General features: G+C 41.0%; 1 protein-coding gene across 1 annotated transcript in view; it reads left to right on the top strand.

Moving 5' to 3' along the window:
* The first annotated feature begins 597 nt into the window (after positions 1–597).
* Positions 598–23,558, top strand: part of ABCD3 (ATP binding cassette subfamily D member 3) — an 86,223-nt gene continuing 63,262 nt past the window's right edge. Inside the window, exons 1-2 of the mRNA XM_080655668.1 lie at positions 598–1,027; positions 22,599–22,635. Of these exons, the coding sequence (XP_080511794.1) occupies positions 918–1,027; positions 22,599–22,635 (147 nt within the window). The 5' untranslated portion in view covers positions 598–917. The remainder of the gene's footprint in view (positions 1,028–22,598; positions 22,636–23,558) is intronic.

The raw sequence follows: 23,558 nt of genomic DNA on the forward strand, positions 1-23,558 counted from the left end.
TTTAACACAATGCACGATTGTTATTTCTGAATGCTTCTTTGCAAAGAACAGTGTTTCTTAAACTTTTTGTTTGATCAGACCCACGTAAAGAAATGCATCTTATATTGCTACTTGGGACACACAGATACAAAAGACTGGAATAAAAATTTCAAAGAACTCCTTTACCCGCGATGCATTCTGAGATTTTATATCGTGTTCGATTCTTCAGATTTTATTAAAACACAAAAAAGTACTGGTCTCGATCTGCCAAACTGATTTCACAGTCCCCTAGAAATTATAATCCATGGTTTGGAAAACACAGGCTTGGAAAAAGGTTTTGGATTTGTAGTCATTCTTTCCCCATCTCCTTACACTTCGGAGTTCCCGACAGTTGTTTTTATGTAAATGATGACCGAGCCCCCCGTTTTATGTAAATGCTCTGTGATAGGGCCATTCCCTTCTTCCAGGGCTCCTTTAAGAGGGTGGTAACGGCCCATCACCGGGGGTGGAGTGGCAGATCCCACGAAATCCCCGGCACAGGCCCGGCTCGCTTTTCCAGTTCTTGTGAAAGCCTGGGTGTGTGTGTGCGTGCGCGGAGGTGGGAGGAGGGGTGGGGCAGGAACAGCGACGGAGGAGTCAGGAGGCACCGCGGGAAGCTCGGTGGTTTCTCCACACCCGCGTTCCCGGCGACTCTGCGGGGGTCCGCGCGTGCGCAGAGAGCGCCCGGGACGGTTCCGGCCTCCGCGGTGCCCGCGCGCGCTCCCGCGGTGCCAAAGTCCGAGGTGGGCTCCGGAGCGGCGGCGCGCGCCAGGGGGCGGTCCTGCGCGGCCGGCCCCGCCCTCCCTCCGCGCTCCACCCCTCCCAGTTTCCCCCGCGCTTCCTGCACTAAGGCAATCACCGCCGCGTCCCCTTGCTCGGCTGCACGTTCCCGCGGTGCCATGGCGGCCTTCAGCAAGTACCTGACGGCGCGAAACTCCTCGCTGGCGGGGGCCGCGTTCCTGCTGCTCTGCCTGCTCCACAAGCGGCGCCGCGCCCTCGGCCTGCACGGGTAAGAAGGCCCGTGGCCGCGCCGCTTTCCCGAGACCGAGCGGACGCTCCCGCGCGTCTGTCCCGCCCCGCCCGGCGGCGGGCAGACCGGTCCCTTTGCCCCGCGGGGTCAGGCGGAGAGAGCGCTGGCCGCGGCCGCTGCCAGGCTCCAATGTCAGGGCGTCCGGCTGTGCCCGCGGTGCCGGCGTCCTCCGCGCTCCCTGCGCCCCTGACGGCCTGGCCGATCCCTTACTCTGCCCCCGGGAGTGTATATTCTGCGCCCGCTAGCAAACCAGTGTGTCTGTCCCCAGACTACCTCCTTTCTGTTACCAACTTTTGGGCGTGTTCTAGTTTTGCCATCTCATCTTCTGCCACACGGTGGATTTGCTTTGTGGACGTGTGTGTGTGTTTGAGGGTGGGATTGGACTTGCCAGGCTGGAGCCTGTTCACTCCGACGAGGTTTGGCACGATTCCTTAGTAGTTGCTGTTGAAAGTTGCGAGAATGGTTTCTGTGAACTATCGGGATCCTCTTGGCAGAATTGCTTTCTAAAGTGGTGTCACCTTGGAGTTGGCCAGTGAATGCCCTGGCGTTTCACCCGGAAAGCAAGGTTCCCTCCCCTTGGCTCTGCAGGTGTTGTTTGTTTTAGGTGAGGATCAAGATTCTTTTTTCAGAAACTGATTTGTGAGAACAGAATGCAAAGTATGAACCTATAATTATGCTTAAAGTTTAAATTACTGAGGTGAAATTACTGAATTATTTTAAAACTATTAAGAATGGTGTTGAGTCTGTCGTTGTAGATGCTGTACTTCCAAAATCTTACGAATGCCTTTTTAGTCGCTGTCTTTTGGCATCACAGTTTGAAGATTAGAAAGTTCTAACTTTAAAGTGTACTGGCTTTTTTGAGAATATTTGGTAATAGGGCTAGTTAATGTTACTATATGGTGCCTAAGGAACCTGTGGCCTCTCAACTTTTTTTTTTTTTTTTTTTTTGTCTGTGCTATCAACAGTAGGTTTTCCTTAGAAGGTATTTCTTAGAATCATAGAGCCAGTAAAACCACTTTAAAAGTTACAATATCACATTATTTCAAATATTAAGAGAACAATTAACTTAATGTTCTGAGTTACTTTTTAGTTTTGTTAATGCAGTTTTTTCATCCATTTAAATTATATATACATATATGACTTTTTATTACAGAAATTTTCACACATTACATTTTTGAAAAGTAGATGCAGAATAATATAATGAAACCCTCTACGCTTTACCCAAGAAGTATCATCAACATTCTTCAAGTCTTGTTTCATCTATAGCTCTGTGCACCCCATCCCTTACTTTCATATGTTTTTAGGTAAAATTTGCATATATTGAATGTACAGATCTTAGTTATATATATTTCTTTTTTAAAAAAATCTTTATTGTTGAAAGTATTACATATGTCCCCCCTTTTCCCCATTGACCCCTTTCAGCACCCCTCCCCGCCTTGCCCCTGCCCCAGGCCTTCGCCACACCATTATCTGTGTGTGTCCATGGATTATGCATATATATGCATACAAGTTATTTGGTTGATCTCTTCCCTCCCCCCGTCTCTCTGATATTTAACAGTTTGTTCCATGTTTCTATATCTCTGGATCTATTTTTTTTTTAATTTTAATTTTTATTGATTTCAGAGGGGAAAGAAGAGGGAGAGATAGAAACATCAATGATGAGAATCATCTGCCTCCTTCACACCCCCTACTGGGGATGGAGGTCACAACCCCAGCATGTGCCCTGACCAGGAATCTAACCATAACTCCTGGTTAATAGGTTGGCGCTCAACCACTGAGTTAACACCAGCCTGGCTCTGGATCTGTTTTGTTAATCAGTTTATTTTGTTTATCTCATATGAGTGAGATCATGTAATACTTGTCTTTCTCTGACTGGCTTATCTGGCTAAGCATAATACTCTACAGGTCCCTCCATGCTGCCTCAAAGGGAAAGAGATCCTTTTTTTTTTTTTTTTTTACTGCTGTATAGTATTCCATGGTATAAATGTACCATAGCTTTTTTATCCACTCATCTACTGATGGGTACTTGGGCTGTCAGCATATCTTAGCTGTTGTAAATTGCTGCTATGAACATAGGAGTGCATACATTCTTTCTGATTGGTGTTTCTGGTTTCTTAGGCTGTATTCCTAGAAGTGGGATCACTGGGTCAAATGGCAGTTCCTATTTAATTCTTTGATGAAACTCCATACTGTTTTCTACGATGGTAGCCATTTTGACAGGTGTGAGGTAAAACCTCATTGTCATTTTAATTTGCATCTCTCTGATGACTAGTGACTTTGAGCACTTTTACTTATATATAAAATATATGGGCACCACAGTGTAGCACACACCTATCATAAATTAGAACAATTTATTCTTCCCAGAAAATTCCCTTGTATACATTCCCTGCTGTCACTGTACTAATTTTTTTCTCAGTTTTGCCTAATTATACATCTTATTTTGTTCCTCATTTATGGGGAATAATAGAATATTTTTACTCATGGATAAAGGAGACCATGTATTCAGTTCAAAGGCATTATCTGTTTTAGAATGTTACATTACTCTGCTAGGTGCTACGGGATGAAGAAAGGTAGGTGTGTGTGTGTGTGTGTGTGTGTGTGTGTGTGTGTGTGTGTGTGTATTACACAAACATTAAAAAAAAGAAGACTTTTTTTTTCTCGGGGAGCTTATGTACTTGTTAGGGAGAAGAAATTTAAATGTAAATTAGGCAAAAATGTAAGGTGCTGACACAGTGCACTGCAGACAGATATTCCTTAGAAGTTCTGAGAAAGGAAAGATTAATGTGTTTGGGAAGTTAGGGGAGGTTTTATTTCTGAAGGATGTGTGCTATGCCTAGTTTGGAGATAGAAATGGATAACAGGAGATAAATTGAACGTTATAGCAGCCTACATCAGATTTTTGTTGTATGTTATGTTAGGAAGAGAAAAAGTTTTGTGGTGTCCTTTCAATCCGTGTCCCACTTTTTAAGAAACAAATGTGATTTTTTTTTAATTGAAACTTTGCTATGCTAAAATACAAAGTTCTTAGCATGAGAGAATGGTGTTCATGGTGTGGTACTTGATGACTTTTACCATTTATGCATATGGGATTAAAAATCTTTGAGTATGTCTGTTTCTGCCCAGCCTTTGCAGTCGATGGTAATCACTGTCATCTCCAGGTCTACTCCCCACCCTTTGACGTTTCTTTTCCTTCAAGACTCAGTTCAGACAACACTTTCTCTTAAGTGTTCTCTATCTTTTCCTGATCTCCAAACTGATGTTACTGTCCTCAGCTCTCAGGATACTTTAGGCATTCCTCTACTCCAGTAGTTACCACTCTGTATTGTATTAGTTCATTTTTAAAAAATATTTTTATTGATTTCAGAGAAGAAGGGAGAGGGAGAGAGAGATAGAAACATCAATGATGATAAAGAATCATTGATTGGCTGCCTCCTGCATGCCCTTACTGGGGATCAAGCCCGCAACCTGGGCATGTGCCCTTGACTAGAATTGAACCTGGGACCTTTCAGTTCACAGGCCAACACTCTATCCATTGAGTCAAACAGGCTAGGGCTGTATTAGTTCATTTTATTGGCTTCTGCCTACATCAGACTCTGAGTTTCTTGAGGGCATGGATTGAGTAATATTTAAATTCTTTGTTTGCACATGTCATGGACAATAAGTGTTTATAGGCTGGACCAATGATGTAGGATAGGTGAAGACCTGGTGAAGGTAATTGTTTGAAAGGCAGTTGGAGCCCTGAGGCCAGTACAAACGTGAGTAGAGACATTATCTTCACAGAAGTGATTAATGTGTACCTAGGGTAGTGTAATATGAGCTGGGTAGTGGGAAATCAGTGGGCTAATTTTAGAAGGCAGGGAAAGGACCAGTCTACATTGCCAAAGTATTTTACGATTTTCAAAAACAAAACAAAACAAAACAAAACAAAACAAAACAAAACAAAGCAGTTCTTTTCCTTCTTATGAATGCTCATTAAAGTTCAGATTTCTTGTCCTGGATTTCAGAGTCTTCCTCCATCTGATCTCATCTTACCTGGCTAATCTTATATGCCACTGCCTGCCAATGGGCAGTGTCTGTTCCAAATAGGCCAGTTTCTGCAATGTTCTCCAAACAGGCCAAACTCATTCCTGGCTTTGGAGCTTTATTCACCACGTTAGCCATACCTGGAATATCTCTCTCTGTATCCTCTGCTCTTCAACTCTTACCATTTAAGGATGAGGTCAGGGCCACCCCTTCCATGAAGTATTATTTAACAACTCTTGATAATTTAAATGATGATCACCCCCTTGTTAACCTTCTGAAGCATGAATTTAAGTACATTTCTTGTTTTATCTGTTAACTAGTGACCCAGTGCATGGATTCGTGCACATTGAAACTAAATTAATTAGAAGAAATATTTTAATATTGCCACTTGCCCTTTCTCTATAATATAAGTGTCAACCAAATTCACGATCAACAATGACAGATGGAAACACACGTGTACGATTGGCGCCAGGGAGAGCTTTATATATATCACACATGCGCGAGTCAACTTAGCCTTTTATATATGTATATAAAATAAACTTGCTTAATTAGACCTGCTTTCTGATTTAACTAAACTTTTTCCAGCCCAATGAAGCACCCCAACTTCTCTTTCAGGTAATTGTCAGCAACACAGCAGTAAATATCAACACGAAAAGCAGATTATTATTATAGATCATGCAGGGAGGACAAAGGGTAAAATATTTATCTGTAGCAGTGTTTGACTGTATTCTGTGCAGTGAGAAAACCTGCAGTCATTTTCAAGTTCCACCATTTCTTACTTCTTTTCAGTCAGGTCAAGTTTCTAAACTTTCTAAATCTCTGTTTTCCGGCTAATGAAAAGAAAATAGGATTCACTTCTGTGAGGATCAAATGAGATGAGGCATGGGAAAATGCTTCACAAACATTTGGTTAAATTGTAAAATGTTTGCACCTGGCTATAAAGCAAGTCGTGTCCTGGGCTGAAGAAACTCCAAGGAGGCTAGTCGCTAGGGAGAGGAGGCCTGGCATTGCTATGTGACGTCATTACCCGGTCCACGGTCCACAGCAACTGTTTCTGGGCTGAGCTGGGTTGTGGGCCGCATTTTGCACCATGGGGTCTTGGCAGTGTTGGCTGCGATTTGGTGGGATGTTGCTCCGGGGTGGTGGTGGGGCCTGTGTCCCACTTGGGGGAAGCTGAGTGTTGGTTTGTCGGCGCCAGGTCTGTGATGCCGTTTATTTTTAAATGGCCAGTGCACGTCATGGTAGCTCCTGCATTGAGTGTCTGCCTCCTGGTGGTCAGTGCGCATCATAACTACTGGTTGGATGTACACTTAGCCTTTTATATATATAGATTGCTTGACTGGGTGTCAGTTATCAGGGTGCAGCCAAGTCTACCAGCTCATGGGGTGATCCTTCATCCTTTTCAAAGCTCCATTCTGTAGATGATGGGAACACAGTCTCCTCCTTCAAATATCTCAGAGGCGTTTCAGGGAGCTTGTATTTCTCTTAGACATGCCTACTTCACTTCTGCTCTATTTTAGATCCCATTTACATCTTATCTCTTGAGCCTATCTTTTTGGAATCTGCCTTCATTCCTTTACAGCATCAGCCACAAAGCAGGTATTTGTAGTAGAGTTTTATTGAAAATTTGGGAATGGTGGCAGGGATTTTATCACCATAATGAACAGCTTAAAATGGAGACTTCCTTTTATTTACAAGCTCTTTAGACATTCCCACTTTTGGAAATTTGTTCACTATTTTTCTCTAAGCCTCAGCCTTGTGGCCTGTTGCTGGGCCTTTTCTATACTGCTTGAATGTTCTCATATCTCTAGTTTATGCCCCTTGTACTTTTCTCCCCATCAACCTCACAACAACTTTCCTGAATACTTTCATCCTGAGATCTCCTTTCAAATCAAGCTCTGGAAGGGGCTGGTTTCACCTTTCTCAGTTTCACAGGCCCACTGAATGTTTTGCAAATGTAGGCATGAGTCCAGTGAGGGGCTGTAGCTGCATGAGACCCTTAGGATGAACTGAGAGTAGGTCTTACAGGGGCAGACCCTGGCCCCATTTGGATCCTCAGAATAAAAAGGAGATGCTTAAGCAGCCATAGGTGAAGCAGGCCTTAAAGGATTTGTCAGAAAAAGCAAGGGTATACAGAAACCAGTTAATGGCAAGTATGATCCAGATGCAGACTTCTCAAACTGTGTCGCTCGCTGTGTGTGATGGGGGAAGTAGGTATAGATTGTTTAATTAATCACACTTCTCAGTTTTGGGCACATTAGCATCATTGGCCAGGCATTTTGTTTCAGGGCTTTTGTACTTGCTGTTCCCCTGCCTGGAATGCTCTTTGCTAGATATCCACACTGCTTACTCCCTCCCTCTTTCCAGTCTTTTATGAGACATCTCACAGTGAGACCTTCCATTGCTACTCAGTTTAAAATAGCATCCTCCACACATGTACTCTTCCCACTTGCCTGGCTTTCCTTTTCCTTAGCACTTCTCACTACCAAATGTGCCCATGAACATCTCTCTACAGAAGCCTTTTGAATTGACAGAATCATTTACTCTTATAACTGGATAGTATTTAAGTTACTTTTATGTGACATGGTTTCAGGCCTCTGTATTTTTTTCAGTTGCTGCTTCCTGAATATGATATTCTTTCTTTATTCTAAATGTAGTCTGACTGACAGAGTGGAACCTGCTTTGTAGATCCTAAGATTTTGTTAGAATAGGTGAGGTTACATTCATTTTTATGACAAATAATATTCTTCACTCATATTTACCTTACACAATTGCTTTCCCTTCCTTTCCCCTCTTCAATTTATTTATTTATTTTTTTAAACTTAGGTGCAGGTATTTATACTTTTCTTTGTTTGGGCACATCACTTCCTTCCTCTAATTTTTTAAAAAATCTGACACACTTAATTAGTACTATTCCTTCTCTCTTTTCCCAATAAATTAAGTATAGAACAGAGTTTTTACACCACTGTAACTTGTCTATTAATTGACACCCTCTGGGTATTATATTGGTTCTCAGCTTTAAAAACTACCTTGCACCTTTTCACACATTTTATTTTGCTAATGACCTAGCACTCTGACCATAGGGCAAGGCATCTGATCTATATTGGGCCAGTCAGAATCCTCCTTTGGGATATTTCTGCTGGAGTCAGTACGGAAGGAAGGGCCTTTTTTCCCCCTCTAGGTTACTGAACTGTGAAGATGAGACCCTGGAGCTGAATGTGGCGTTGGTCTCTTTTTACCTGGAAAAGGTGGAGAATCCCCAATTGGTCCATCATCAAGTGCTTTGTAGCATAATAAACTAGGTTTACAGATTTTCATGATTTCCTTCATAGAAGAGAATGAGTTTGATCAGACATGACTTTGGTGAGTTAATTTTTGCTCCTAGAATTTACCATTTTCTTCTAAGTACCTATGCCATGCTATCAATTTAGATAAATAAGTTGTAATTTTTTTCTCGGATTAACATCAAACTAATCCATGATCTGATGAATAAAATATAAGCTGTCTCAATAAAGTATAAGCTGGAATTATGAAGAAGAAAGACAGGTTCTTTGTAATTTTCTTTAGAATTATATATGCCAAATTAAGTTTATTATAAACTGGTACTATATTTCTCTATTGTGTTTTTTTTTAATTAATTTAATGGAACATTAGAGTTGTTTAAAAGTGGCATTTGTAGTCATTTCTACAAAAAATTTAGGCATCAGGCCTTTGTTTAAGAACATGGCTTTCATTATAAATTTTTTTTTATATATAAGGAAATCACTTTGTGTTTAGGCATCTCTGTCAAGAACATAGTCTTCCATTATATAGGATTAAGATGCTTTGGATAACTGAAGTTTGTGCTTTAATGGGATTATTTATCTATTTTTTTAATATATCTTATTGCTTTTTTTTACAGAGATGAAGGGAGAGGGATAGAGAGTTAGAAACATTGATGAGAGAGAAACATCGATCAGCTGCCTCCTGCACACCCCCTACTGGGGATGTGCCGGCAACCAAGGTACATGCCCTTGACAGGAATCGAACCTGGGACCTTTCAGTCCATAGGTCGACTCTCTATCCACTGAGCCAAACCGGTCAGGGCGGGATTATTTTTTTTTATTGAGATAACTTGAAGCCTTATTAGGTAAACTATAGTGAGTATGCTTAAAGTTGGTTTTTTGAAACATGCATTTGTTATCTCTTGCTAGATTAGCAGTCCTGAATTAATGCAATTAAATTAATAAACTATAACATTGAAAATAAAGGTCATCAAAGCATAACCAGTTATTTTGATATCTGTATAGATACAGCAATCTCAGATATTACTATAATGGTACCACAATACTACCCATAAACATAGATTGTATGATTTACTCTATGCTTAAGAAGTTATCTGTTGCCATTGAAAATAAATATGCTATGTGGAATGAGGCAGTGTCTTTTGGTAAATAATAATTTAGTCATTTAATCAGGATGTTGTGTCTATATGTCACTGTTTAAAACATTTGTATACTTTCATTAACCTAGGAAGTAAGCAGCATGACATGCTATTTCCTCAGAAGGAAAAAATATGGTCCTATAAGGTTATGTTACTTTAGTGAGAAAGACTAAAATTTTTATAAAAATTTATCTTTAACGTTGAAAGTATTACACATGTCCCCTTTTATCCCCACTGGTGACCCCCTCTACTCTGCTCCCACCCCCTCCCCAGGCCTTCCCTACACTGTTGGTTTGCCCATGGACTATGCATGTATGCATATAAGTTCTTTGGTTAATCTCTTACTACCCCCTAACCCCCTCCACCCCCAACCTCCCTTCCCTCTGAAATATGTCAATGTCGCTGGGCCTGTTTTGTTCATCAGTTTATTTTGTTCATTAGATTCCACATATAAGTGAGATCATATGATACTTGTCTTTCTCTGACTGGCTTATTTTGCTTAGTATAATACTCTCCAGGTCCCTCCATGATGTCTCAAAGGGTTAGAGATCCTTCTTTTATACTGCTGCATAGTCTTCCTTGATGTAAATGTACCACAGTTTTTTAATCCGTTCATCTACCTATGGGCACTTGAACAGACATATAGATCAAGGGATCAGAACAGAGAACCTAGAATTTGACAAGCCATTATACTTAAATAATATTAGACAATGGAGGCAAGGGCATACAATAGAGTAAAGACAGTCTCTTCAATAAATGGTGTTGCTAAGGGGTAAAAGTCATCCTAGATAGGGAAAACAGCATGAGCAAAGTCATGGAATTACTGGAGTTAAGATTTGAGAAGAGACTGCAAGGACAGGAAGCTGAAGACAATACTATTAACCATTTATTGAGCACTTATTATATTTTAAGCATTGTTCTAAATAGTTAACATTTATTCCTCACAACAGTTTTTTGAGATAGTTATTTTATTATTTTCATTTTACCAGTGAGGAATCAGGTAAAAATGGTACCTGATTCTAAGACTTTTAAGTTTGAAATAGCCATATGGGAGGTAAAAGTCAGAATAAAGCATTTTTATCCGATGGACTTACATTCAAAAGAACAATCAAGAATTATTCAGGGGTTTAAAAAGTCTTACATTAAATTCAAAATGAAGTTAACTGTTAAAATGTTACTGTTGTAAATTAGTATTAAAATACATAGTCATGGTATAATACTCTTAAGATTTTTAGACCTTTTTATTGTATATTATACTACAAATACAGGAAACTGCATAAAACACATAATTTAATAACTTTTTAAACAACAACAAACAAACAAACAAAACAAATACCCTTGTAAATACTCCTCAGGTCAAGAAATAAATCTTTGTCATCTACCCTAGAAGCCTTCCACATACCCCTTCCCAATCTTAGCCCCTTCCCTGTCCCCTAACTAGTTACTGCTATCCTGACTTCTATAGTAATTGCATTTTAGTAGTGTTTATAATTTTATTACCCAAAATGTACATTCTTAAAACACTGTAATTTAGTTGTGCCTATTTTTTGTTTGTTTGAAGTCTCAATCTTCATGGTCCAATGCCATCTCTCCTTACCACTTTTTACATTTTATTGAAGCAACCAGGTTTTTGACTGCTACAGATTAAATAATCTGGGTTATGCTATTTGTATAATTTTTGTTCATTCTCTGTATTTCCTATAAATTGGTAGTTGGATCTAAAAACTTGACCAAGTTCAGATTTTTTGTTTGTTTTTGGACAAGAATGTTTACTAGGTGTTGATGTGGTCTAACCTCCATCAGAAGGTATATCAGTGTCTGGTTATTTGTTTTTCGTGAGTTTAGCAACCATTGATGTTTAATGCCTAGATCAATGAATTTATTAGGGATTACAGAATGGAGATATTTAAAATTCTGTTATTTACTCATTTATAAGATGAAATGCTTTTATAAAAAGAAACTTTTCTTCATCTAATATTTGGTTACCCAGTGGTACAGTTTAGTTAGGAAAGGCAGGGTAGACATTTGCTTCTTTACCAGTTTTTAAAGTAATACATTAGTTTCCTGTTATCCTCTGGCGGTGACCAATGAGTTCTTTTTAAGTATCATTATAAACCTATTGATTTACTCTAAGTAAGTAAATATTTAATGCTCACTGTTAGGGTCACCAAAGGAGGAACACATGAAGCTAAAGGGGGTTAAGAATTATGAATTTATTAGGCTATCTGGAAAACCAGATGGGCTGAGCCCCAAAATGGCACCAGCCCCCAAAGATGGGGAGTCAAGAGGGTTTTAAAGAGCTCTAGGTGGGATTTTTCTGGGTGGGGAATTCTCTGTGCAGGTCCATATTCTGGGAAGCTCCAGAGGGGAGAGATAATTGTCTTAGCAAGTGGAATGTGGTCTAAGTAAGTCAAATGTCCATTGTGAAGTGACCTAAAGGTCAGTTCCCAGGGGTGGGGATATCAATACAATTATTTGACCAGACCTAACACTCACTACTTTATAAATGCATTGGAGGAACCCTATTTTAAGACAGTGACTCAAACAAAATATAAAAAGTACCTCAGTTATCAACATTTGCATTGGTATTACTTCTTTATAAATTTTAGAATCAGCATGTTGAGGTTTTGATGAGGATTGCTCCTAATCTGTAGATCAATTTCTAATATTGACCTCTCTTTTTTTATTTTGATCAGTTTTTCCATGAGTTTGGAAAATGTATTAATTTTTTTCAAAATTCCAACTTTTAGTTTTGCTTTACCTCTGTGGAGTGTCTATTTTTTATTATTTGCTTTATTTGTATTCTTTTATTCTTTACTAGTGGCCCAGTGCACGAAATTTGTGCATGGAGTGGGGAGGAAAGGGTGTCCCTCCGCCTGGCCTTCACCCTCTCCAATCTGGGACCCCTCGGGATAACCAGCATTTGGACATCCCTCTCACAATCCAGAACTGCTGGCTCCTAACGGCTCGCCTGCCTTCCTGATTGCCCCTAACTGCTTCTGCCTGCCAGCCTGATTGCCCCTAACCACCTCTTCCTCAGCCCCGCATCCGGGATCCAGGATTCCCTCCTCCAGCCGACCACAGGCACCTGGGATCCGGGCTTCCCTCTCTCTGGTCAGCCATAGGCGCCCAGGCGGCTGCAGCCGCAGGGGATGGTGGGCAGGTGGCTTCGCCTGGGCTGCAGCCGCAAGTGCTGGCGCCCGGGACCGCGGGGTGGGCGGCTTCTCCGTCTCCTGGGCCACAGCCAGCCGCAGGTACTGGTGCCCGGGACTACGGGGTGGGCGGCTTCTCCGTCTACCAGGCTGTAGCCAGCCGCAGGTGCTGGCGCCTGGACCGCAGGCGGGCGGCTTCTCCGTCTTCCCTGGGATGTGGTGTGGGTGACTTCTCTGGTTGGCTGCAGCCTGGGATCACGGGGCAGGTGGCTTCTTGGTCTCCCTGGCTGCAGCCAGCCTCAGGTGTTGGCGCCCAACTTGGACTCGCACAGGCCCAGAGCGGCTGGGGGGCGGGGCTGCCAACATCTTTTCAGGTTAATTTGCATACTAACTCTGATTGGCTGTTAGGTGTAGCGGAGTGATGGTAATTTGCATGTTTCTCTTTTATTAGTGTAGATTAGTGTAGATACTTCATTTTATTTTGTTGTTTTTCTGATCTGTGGTAGATTACAAATTTTCAGCCTTCTTTCCCAATGTATGCATTAAAGACTATAAAGTTCTCTATAAGCACTGCTTTGGTTGCATTCCACAGGTTTTTTGGTAACATAATTTTATATGTATGTGATTTATTCTAAAGTACATTTTGATTTATTTGACATGACTTTTCTCAAGCATATCTCTTTATGTCAGTTATATGTAGTTGCATAACAAATAACTCCAAGATTTAGTGGCATAAAACAGCTATTTCCCCCCTCAATTCTTTGGGTGTCTGGGCAGTTTCTCTGCTGTTTTTGTCTGGGTTCGCTTGTGAGGCTGCATTTAGCTAGAGGATTAGCTGCACTGGAGGGTTCATACCTAGCAGTTTGTGCTGGCTGGTGACTGGGGTCCCTTAGTTCTGATCTAAGTGACTTTTTATCCAGCAGGCTTGACCAGTGCCTCACATTATAGTCTCAGGTCAGCATTCTAAGAGGTGAAAGTGAAAGCAGAAACACTTTCATACATTCTGTTGATTATAACAAGTTGCAAGCCTGGCCCAGATTCAAGGATGGGGGAATAGATCCTTTCTTTTTAGGAGGAACACAAGGAATTTGTCTCTTTATTTAATCCACTACAATTTCCAAAAGTTTGGAAAAATTTTTTGTATTTTTTGTGGTTGTTGTTGTGTTGTGATGATAGAGTCTAGTTTCCTAGACTTGATTATGGTCTGGACATTTTATTTAAAATTACAGGAATAATTTTGAGGCTTATAGTAAACATACCTTCAGTATAGGAGGAAAGTTTTTCTAAAGGTTCCTGGAAGCCTTATCAGCCAGGATACAACTTAAACCGAGCTCCTAAAGAGCACAGTCTAAAATTTTTCATATAGCATCTTAAAAAACAGATGCAAGACTCACATTTCAGATTTCATATTTTTGTTTCTCAAAGGAGTTATATCATTGTATGTCCACATCATTGTCATGTTAATGCCTTTGAAATCAATGTGTCTACTCTTGAACTTTAAATCTATTCAAAATTGTCTTCTGGCCCTTAAAATTTATCATACTGAGACTTGAAATTTAGCACTTTTACAATGAGTCCATTGTAGAAAAGCATTATTTCCTTTAATGCTTCTTCTACTGTTACTTTTTAAAAAAAATATTATTAATTGATGTTAGAGAAAGGAAGGGAGAGAAAAACATCCCTAGGTTGCCTTCCACATGCGCACTGACTGGGGATCGAACCTGCAGCTTTTTGTGTACAGGACAATCCTCCAACCAACTGAGCCACAAAAGCCAGGGCTACTGTTATTCTTTATTAAGGTTAATGGGATCACTGTCTTCTTTTCACTCACTGTGCATATTGTTTGTGAGATCTTAGGAAAATGATCTGTGCCTTTCAGGGCATCAGTTTGGAGCTAAATGTTTCTAATACCTCCTCTACCTTTACATAGTTTTTTAAGTCTCTGCTCCTCCTCTCTTATTTCCATATTCAGTTAGTGCCCAGCTCTTATCTATGGTATTTCCTCACCTGTATTTCTAGCTATTTTCCTATATTTTCCTTTCCATCCCCATAGCCAGTGCCTTTGTGCATGTCTTCATCTCTGGGCCCTGATTGACCTCAGCTGTGTATATCTAGGCCAACTCCATCAGAACTATGATACCAGCTTTCACCCATGCCTAATGACTCCCCAAATCTCTAGCTTCCTCTTCTTTCCTGAGCTTCTGACTTAAATATTTGTGCGTATGTGTTTTTTTAAAATAAGGTAACAGTACCTGGGCCTACTAAAACCATTTGAAACTGGCATGTCTTTGTTTGAATTTACCTTTCCATCCCAAATCTATTTTTCCAACTTCTTATACTGAACATGGGCCCTAACTCTTTGAAGGTTTCTTTAGGGCCTGGAGACAATAGATCTAAAAATGAATTCTCTATGGTCCTAAAGTTTTTGGAGAATTTTCTAATTTTGTGTTTTCATTTTGCTGATAGATAGCTCAGTTGGTTAGAGAGAGTGTCCTCTGGATATGCCAAGGTTGCAGGTTCAATCTCTAGTCAGAGCACATAGAAGAAGCAACCAATGAATGCATAAAGAAGTGGAACAACAAATTGAGTTTTCCCTCCCTCCCTCCCTCCCTCCCTTTCCCCCTTCCCTCTCTCCCTTCCCTCTCTGTACAATCAAATAAAATTTAAAAATATGTAAATAAATTAGTATCAGCACATTCTGGATCATGTAACTGATTACCATACTATTGAAAATGTTTGTGCCTATATTTGCATATGAATTGTTGCTAAGTGATCATCCAAAGACCCACATGCATGGTAAACAAATCTGCTGCATTAGTATCTGCCTTAGATTGAAGTGTAGTAATTTAAAATTAAGAAAATCGTCTTTGACTTTTATACTCATACTAAATAATTTTGCCATTAAAATTTTTTTTGTAGTGGTAATTACAGGTAAAAAGTGTTTTTATAGAATTTCTAAGAAACTGAAATCTTATAAGGAAGCTTTTATTTGATATGAAAATGACACAGAACAATAGAGTAATGCACCATTTTAATTGTCACAGACTGATAAAAAAAATACAGAATTTACATGTAGATTATGAGAAGGCTTTATAAGATGTCATGGTACACTCTGAATGGGGTATTTCATGGAAGCCTGAAGAGAGAAAATTGGTAGGAGATCTGACTCATCCTGTGGCCCAGTTGTGTGTGTGTGTGTGTGCGTGTGTGTATGTATGTAAGTAACATATATGCTCATGTGTGTCAAACATAACAAAATAAATTTGTTTTTTATTGATTTCAGAGAGGAAAGTAGAGGGAGAGAGAGAAATATCAACGATGAGAGAGAATCATTGATTGGCTGCCTCCTGCACGCCCCCCTCCGGGGGATTGAGCCCACAGCCTGGTCATGTGCCCTTGACCAGAATTGAACCCGGGACTCTTCAGTCCGCAAGCCAGCGCTCTATCCACTGAGCAAAACCAGCTAGGGCAGTTTGCTGCTCTGTTGACTAATGAGTTTGCCGACCACTGGGATAGGGGCTTAATCACAAGGAACAACAACAGCCTGTAATTATTTGAATCGAGAGTCTAGGTCAGTGGTCGGCAAACTCATTAGTCAACAGAGTGGCAAACTGCAGCTCGTGAGCCGCAGTTTGCCGACCACTGAGCTAGGGTGTAAATATTTACTTTATTTCTAAATAAATTTGGGGAGAATTGACATCTTAACAATATCGAATCTTCTGATCCATGAGCATGATATATCTCTGTCTAATCTTTAATTTATCGCCAATGTATTTTAGTTTTCAGCATGCAGATCTTGCACATCTTTTTTCCCCCTCCGAATTTATCCCTAAATTCTATTTTTGATGCTTTTGGAAAGGGTAAGTTTAAAATTTCAATTACTAATTGTTCTTTGCTCTTATGTAGAAATGCAGTTGATATTTATGTATAGATGTTGTATCCTGGAACCTGATTGAACTCAGCTTTTCTGTATATTCCTTAGGATTTTCTATATAGATGTTTATAAAGTCTGCGATAATGTTTCTACCTCTCCCCCTCCCTTACCCCTCCCTTCTCCTCTCCTCCCCTTCCTCTCCCTCTCCCTCTCTAAAATCAATAAACATATCCTTAGGTGAAGGGGGAAAAAAGATAGTTTTGCTTCTTCCTTTCTACTCTATATGCCTTTTATTTCTTTTACTTACCTTACTGTAGTGTATGTGTCCTCCAATACCAATATTGAATAGAAGTGTTGAGAGTCGGCATCTTTGTCATATTCCAGATGTTACAGTCTCAGTCTTTCATTAATATGATAGTTATAGGTTTTTGTTGATGTCCTTTACCAGATTGAGGAAGTTCCTTTTTATTCCTAATTTGATGAGAGTTTTTATGATGAATAGGTATTGGATTTTTATCAAAGATCTTTTATGTATCTGTTGATATGATCATATGTTCTTTCTTTTTTAGACTGTTAATATGATGAATTAAATTGATTTTTTAAAAAAATGTTAACATAAGCTTCCATTTCTTGGATAAAACTCTCCTATATGTTTTATAAATAGTTTGTTATTGGTCTTGTCTTTAACTTTTTTTGTAATGTCTTTGCCAAAGAAAAATAAGTTTTCACAAAGCAGTTCTTGAAGCATACTAAAGTACAGAGGTTATCTCGAGGGAAAGCACTTGTGCAGTTGTTTGAGCTGTGAACTGAACTCGGCCACCCTTTTTGTGGAACATCATTTTTACTTGAGAATGACTGAATCACTGTGCTTATTCAGCCTTGAATAGTACAGATATTTTCTTTTAAGGCCTTCAAGGAAAAACAACTGGTAATATTTGTTGCTAATGCTACCATTTAGGCTTTCAGTTGAAATTTAGAATTTGGACAACTTTTCTCTGCCACTGTGAGCTTAATAGCTTCCCAGTGCTTAAGACTTTTCTCATGAGATTAGTGGCAATATTAAAAAATATAATTTTATAAAATACTGTATAACAAATGTATTACATTGGGAAAGTCTACTTCATAGCTTATTCAATCAATATTTGCCAAGTGACTAATGCATGATGTTACAAAATTTTTCATGAGTAAAAGATTCATTGAAAGTGTAACATAAGCTAATGGATTTAATTGTAGCAGAGTACAAAAGTTCATTGATATGGTTTCAGATTGCATCGCAACATTTTAGTATCACGGAAGAATATCCACAACATGGGACCACCCCCAGTCCCAGAGTCCCATCCCGCGTGGCCAGCACGCTGCGGGACGGCCCTGCGTCCTGGAGTGCCACCACGATGCCCTGTGTCCGGGAAGCGCAGAGTGGCGCTGGGCTTCGCCCCCGCGGCATGCATGCGGGGCCACAGAAACCCTGGCAGAAGCTGCGCGAAGCAGCTGCTGGGACCCCCACGCCTCCGCAGGGCCGCAGGAACCCTGGCAGAAGCCATGCGGCACTAGTGGCCACCAGCCCCGCCCCACTGCCCCGCCCCCGCTGTGCATGCCGCCATCTTTTGACAGTGTTATGGCGTGAGGGTCAATTTGCATATTACCTCTTTATTATATAGGATTCCTGTTTTTTTAATACCTATGTGTATTCTAATAGCTAGAAAGAATGCAGAATCAGATAGGAGAATCCATTGTCTTCTATCAAGCCAGGCATTAATGAGATTTGCCACAATATAAAACTAGAGGCCCATTGCACGAATTTGTGCATGGGTGGGTTCTGGCAGGCCCAGCCCCAATCGGGGCAGATTGGGGCCAGGCCTGTCAGGAGGAGGAGACAGCGGAGGTTGGCTGGCTGGCCTTCCCTGATCGGGCCCGGTCAGGGTCGGGCTGGCTGGGGTGATTGGCCTCAGGCATTTGGCCAGTAAGCCCTGCCCCTGATTGGGGTGGGGGAGCCGATTGGGGGCCAGCAGCCTGGGGGAGGGGCCATGGGTGGTTGGCCGGTCGGCCCTACCCCTGATCAGAGGGGGGGCCGATCAGGGGCAGAGCTGCCTGGGGGGAGGGGTCGAGGGCCAATCGGTGTGTTGGGGGCCCATTGGGGACGGGGCCTGCTGGGAGGAGGGGCTACAGTGGTTGGCTGGCTGGCCCTGCCCCTGATCGGGGTGGGGAGGCCAATCTGGGGTGGGGCTGGGTAGGGGGAGGAGCTGCAGGAGGTTGGCTGCTGGCCTGCGCCCCATCAGGCCATTTCGCTGTTCATAAGAAAAGTAGCATCTATATAAAGTCAGCTACTGGTCATTCTGGTCATTCTGGTGTTTTGGTCGCTATATATATATAGATGCTAGCTACTTTTCTTACGAAATTATTTCATTTGGGAAAATAATAGCTATTTTTATAAATTTTTACTTAATATGTAAGGTGTCTGTTTTCTTTAAATGAGGAAATAAATACTTTAAACATTATTGAGGTTTAATTTCCATATGATAAATAGCCCTAGATATAATACAAGTGAAAAAAAACCTGAGACCACAAGGTTTGAAAGATACTGATCTAGAATAATGCCTTGTATACAGTAAGCAGTTCATAAACATTTGAATGGTTCTTGACCATGTCACTTTTATAATTAACGTATCTTTCCAGGAATACATGTAATTGATGTGTATCTTTTTTATGTACCTTTCTTTCATACTTTATCCACCAAGTTTTTTCATATCTTGTCTTGGTACAGTGATTCTCTTTTCCTTGCCTCTGCTCAGGCAGGGCTGCTGTGCAAACAGTGAAAAGGATTGATTCAGGGACTGCCATTCTATTTTGGAAAGTCTGGTGATTTACTGAATCAGAAGAAAATAGATTATCAGCTCCTCACTGAACATGGCATCGCTATTGATATAGACTGGATATATAAATGGTCCCAAAATTAGATTTTAAAATACTTACAATTGGTTATACCATGAAATATAACAAGACAACTGATATTCAGTAATTGTTACAGATATTATGGATATCTTACCATTACTATGCATATATTTTGAACATGTTGAATACCTTTATTTTAATCTATTTAGCTGATAAATTGATCTTTTTCTTTAGGCAAAAGGAATACACAAAGGTAGAAGACATGCCTATTTGTTGTAGAGCCTTTTTAGTTCCATAGGATAAAAATCAAGAAAAGGAAAATACTGAATTTTTGTTAGACTTGAATCTGCCTACCAGTAGATCATGTTTCTAGAATTAAATTCTCTCCAGTCTTTAGCATAACATTTCAAGTGAAAACAATATAACCAGTTAAATGGGATTCTAGTGTACTGCTCTAATTTATCCTAGATCTCTATATGTTTATATAGCTAGTATCTTCAAAATTGAGAACATCTATGGAAAACATTTAAAGAATTCCTTAAAAAGTGGATTTTAGAAAATCTTATAAAAGAGGGCTCATAATTAACTGAGTATGCATGAATATATATGTATATATGGCATTTCTGAAACAGGTTTGCAATCTCATAAAAATTTAAAAACAGATAATCCTGTAATACAATTGAGATTAGAAACAATAATAAGCTTAAGCACTTTTAAAATATGAGCATCTACTCTTACTAAATTGTAGTTAAGTTTGGCTTTCTAGCCTTGTTCAGTGTGACCTGGTATCTTATTACTGAAAATGTTTATTCTACAGATTCTTGGAGCTCAACTAGATGTTGAATAGAGGGCTGAGTAATATATGACCCCTATATTAGGTGTGGAGATATGCTACCCAGATTCCCCTTCAAGAAGGTCTAGTCCAGCCGTGACAAGTGCAGACCAGGTAACCTTTTCAGCCCACTTTTTAGGATCTGCATTAGTTGCAGAGCCACCTTCCTAAGGTCATGACCTCCCTGGAGCAGCATGCATTTGTACACTGAGCAAGGAAGAGGTATAAAGACCTGATCATTTCAGCCAGTCAAAGTTTCCCACCAGTTAGGTGAAATTTTGTTGGGCCTGCATCCCAGTTTAAATTATGCCTAAACTTGCTTTCTTCATCTTCCTTTCACAGATGTTGAGCCCCAATAAACATATTGTACCCCAAACACCACCTTACCTATATTTTGGAGAAGCCAATCTGCAATAGCTCCTGATCTCATAGAACTAATGTACTGGGAGGAAATAGATATTAAACAAGAGATTTAAAATGTGATCGTAGCATAGGGTGCTATGATAGTATGTTATAAAAAGAACCTAAGCCTGGTCATGATATTGTTCAGGGTGGTGGCCTAGATCTGGGTTAGTGCCTGACTAACTACTTTGAGTAGCATGAAACTTAGATATACTACTTCCTCCTTTCCAAGCCAGTTTTTTCATTTGTAACATGGGAATGACACATGGTCTCTCATCCTGTAGGTAACTAACCTGGGATTGTTCACATGGCTGGGAAAAGGTTCCTAGCATCAAGAGAGAGTGTCCAATGCACAGACATTTTCCGGCCTTGCTTGCATCAACTTGCTAATGTCCCATAGCCAAAGCAGTTTACATGGCCAAGTCTTGATTCAAGGATGGAAGAATAGACTTCACCTCTCTATGGGAGAATTTGAAAAACAGGTGTATATGTGCATGTGTGTAAATTTACCAACATATATTATCTGATAGTAGTAGTTAACATTTATTAAACACTTTCAGTAAATGATCTACCTAATAAAAGAGTAACATGCTAATTGACCATACCTTCATGACGCCCACCAGCCAATCAGGAGTGAGTATGCACATTAACCCAACAAAGATGGAGGGTTGATTTGCATACACAGGCGCTGAGTGGCTGGGGACGGGGTGGGATGCTTTCATCGTCGCCATGGTGACGACGCAGGTGTTCTGCACCACCCCAGCCGCTCGGGGCCTCTGGGCAGCGTTGGAAGGCAGAAAGGTGGCTCCGGCCAGAGTGAAGGTGGTGCCGGCAGCCAGGGGAATGAAGGCCCATTCGTGCATGAATCTTCATTCATGTATCAGGCCACTAGTCCTATATAATAAAGAGCTAATATGCAAATGGTCGTCACAGGCCGTAATGGCTCAGACACTCAACACTGAGAGGAATGGGGACAGGCCAGGCACAAATGAGCTCGCGAGAGAGGAATGGGGACCAGCCAGGCTGCGGCCTGGGAGAGGGACAAGCCTCATGCCCCGTGGAACCGGGTGCCAGCGGCTGCGCCTGCGGCCCAGGAGAGGGACAAGCCGCACGCCCTGTGGTCTCGGGCACCAGCAGCTGCGCCTGCGGCCCAGCCTGGGAGAGGGACAAGCCGCATGCTCCGCGGTCTCAGGCGCCAGCAGATGGGGCTTTGGCCTGGGAGAGGTACAAGCCGCCTGCCCCGTGGTCCTGGGTGCCAGCAGCTGTGGCCCTGGAGAAGGACAAGCCACCTGCCCTGTGGTCCCGGGCGCCTTCGGCCTAGGCAAAGCCACCCACCCACGGTCCCTTGTGGCTGCGGCTGGCCTGGGCGAAGCTGGCCTGGGTCCTGGGTGCCTGTGGCCAGCCAGAGGGAGGGAAACCTGGGTCCCGGGTGCCTGTGGTCGGCCGGAGGAGGGAATCCTGGGTCCCGGGTGCTGGGTGAGGCAGAGGCAGTTAGGGGCAATCAGGCCAGCAGGGGAGCAATTAGGGGCAGGCAGGCATACAGGCAGAGGTGGTTAGGGGCAATCAGGCAGGCAGAGGTGGTTAGGTGCTATTAGGCAGACAGGCAGAGGGGTTAGGGGTGATCAGGCAGGCAGGCAGGTGAGTGGTTAGGAGCCAGTAGTCCCGGATTGCAAGAGGCAGTCGGACCTTCCCCTAGGGGTCCTGGATTGGAGAGGGTGAAGACCGGGCTGAGGGATCCCTGCGCCCTCTCCCCCCCCAATGTGCACGAATTTCGTGCACCAGGCCTCTAGTACTTAATAAGATGCAGCTGTACTATTATGCCTAATATATTCTATGTATGATATTGTGAAAGAAGAGCCATTTGGAGAATTTAGTACGTTCTTTTGATATCTTAAAACAAATTTTATGATGGGAACAGTTTGCAAATAAAGTGCTTTCTTTTTTTTTCTCTGCAGTAAGAAAAATGGAAAACCACCATTACAGAAAAATGAGGTAAAATATTAAATCATCAACTCTTTGGAATTTTATGCATTTACTTATTTGTTATATAATTTTGAATTAAGATAAAAATCATAGCATTTTACAATTGGAGAAGTTAAATATCACCTCCAATCTGCTACATATTATAGGAATTCTTCCTGAAATAGGAGTCCTTGATAGACTTCTGGTACTTACTTGAATCTGTTCATTTGTTGGAGAGTACCTAGGAGGCAAACATAACTGCATTAGTTCTAGCCCATGATGAGATTAATCTCCCCCTCTGGGCACTTAGTGATGGACTATTTTGTCTTTGCAGAAACATAGGACAAGTCTACTCTGTTTTCTCTGATAGGCTCTCATATTGTTTGAAGATAGTTATATCCTTTGAGTCTTTTTTTCTCCCATGCTAAGCAACCTTCATTTTTTTCAAGTGTTTCTGATCCTTTTTCAATTCTATATTCATTCCTCTGGACCTATACTGATTAGTTTCTCTAGACATTGTACTTAGAATAGAATGTGACTAGACATGGTCTGACTAGCATGGAATATATCAGCACTATTATATCTCTTGATATGTATTGCTAAAAGTTAGCCAAAAATTGCTTTTACTTCTTTAACCATAACTGCTGTTTACATTCAGTGGAAAGTGAGTAGAAGGAAATAAATAATAAAGATGAGAGCAGAAATAATGAAATAGAGTTCTTAAAAAAACAATACAGAAGATCAATGAAACCAAGAACTGGTTCTTTGAAAAGATAAACAAGATTGAAAGACATTTAACTTGACTCATCAAGAAAAACAAAGGACCCAAATAAATAAAACCAGAAATGAAAAAGCAGAAGTAAGAACTGACACCAATGAAATACAAAGGATTGTAAGAAAATGTTATGAACAACTATATGCCAACAAATTGGACAATCTGGAAGAACTGGTTA

This window comes from Plecotus auritus, assembly GCF_963455305.1.
Source record: "Plecotus auritus genome assembly, chromosome: 2".
Lineage (NCBI taxonomy): Eukaryota > Metazoa > Chordata > Mammalia > Chiroptera > Vespertilionidae > Plecotus > Plecotus auritus.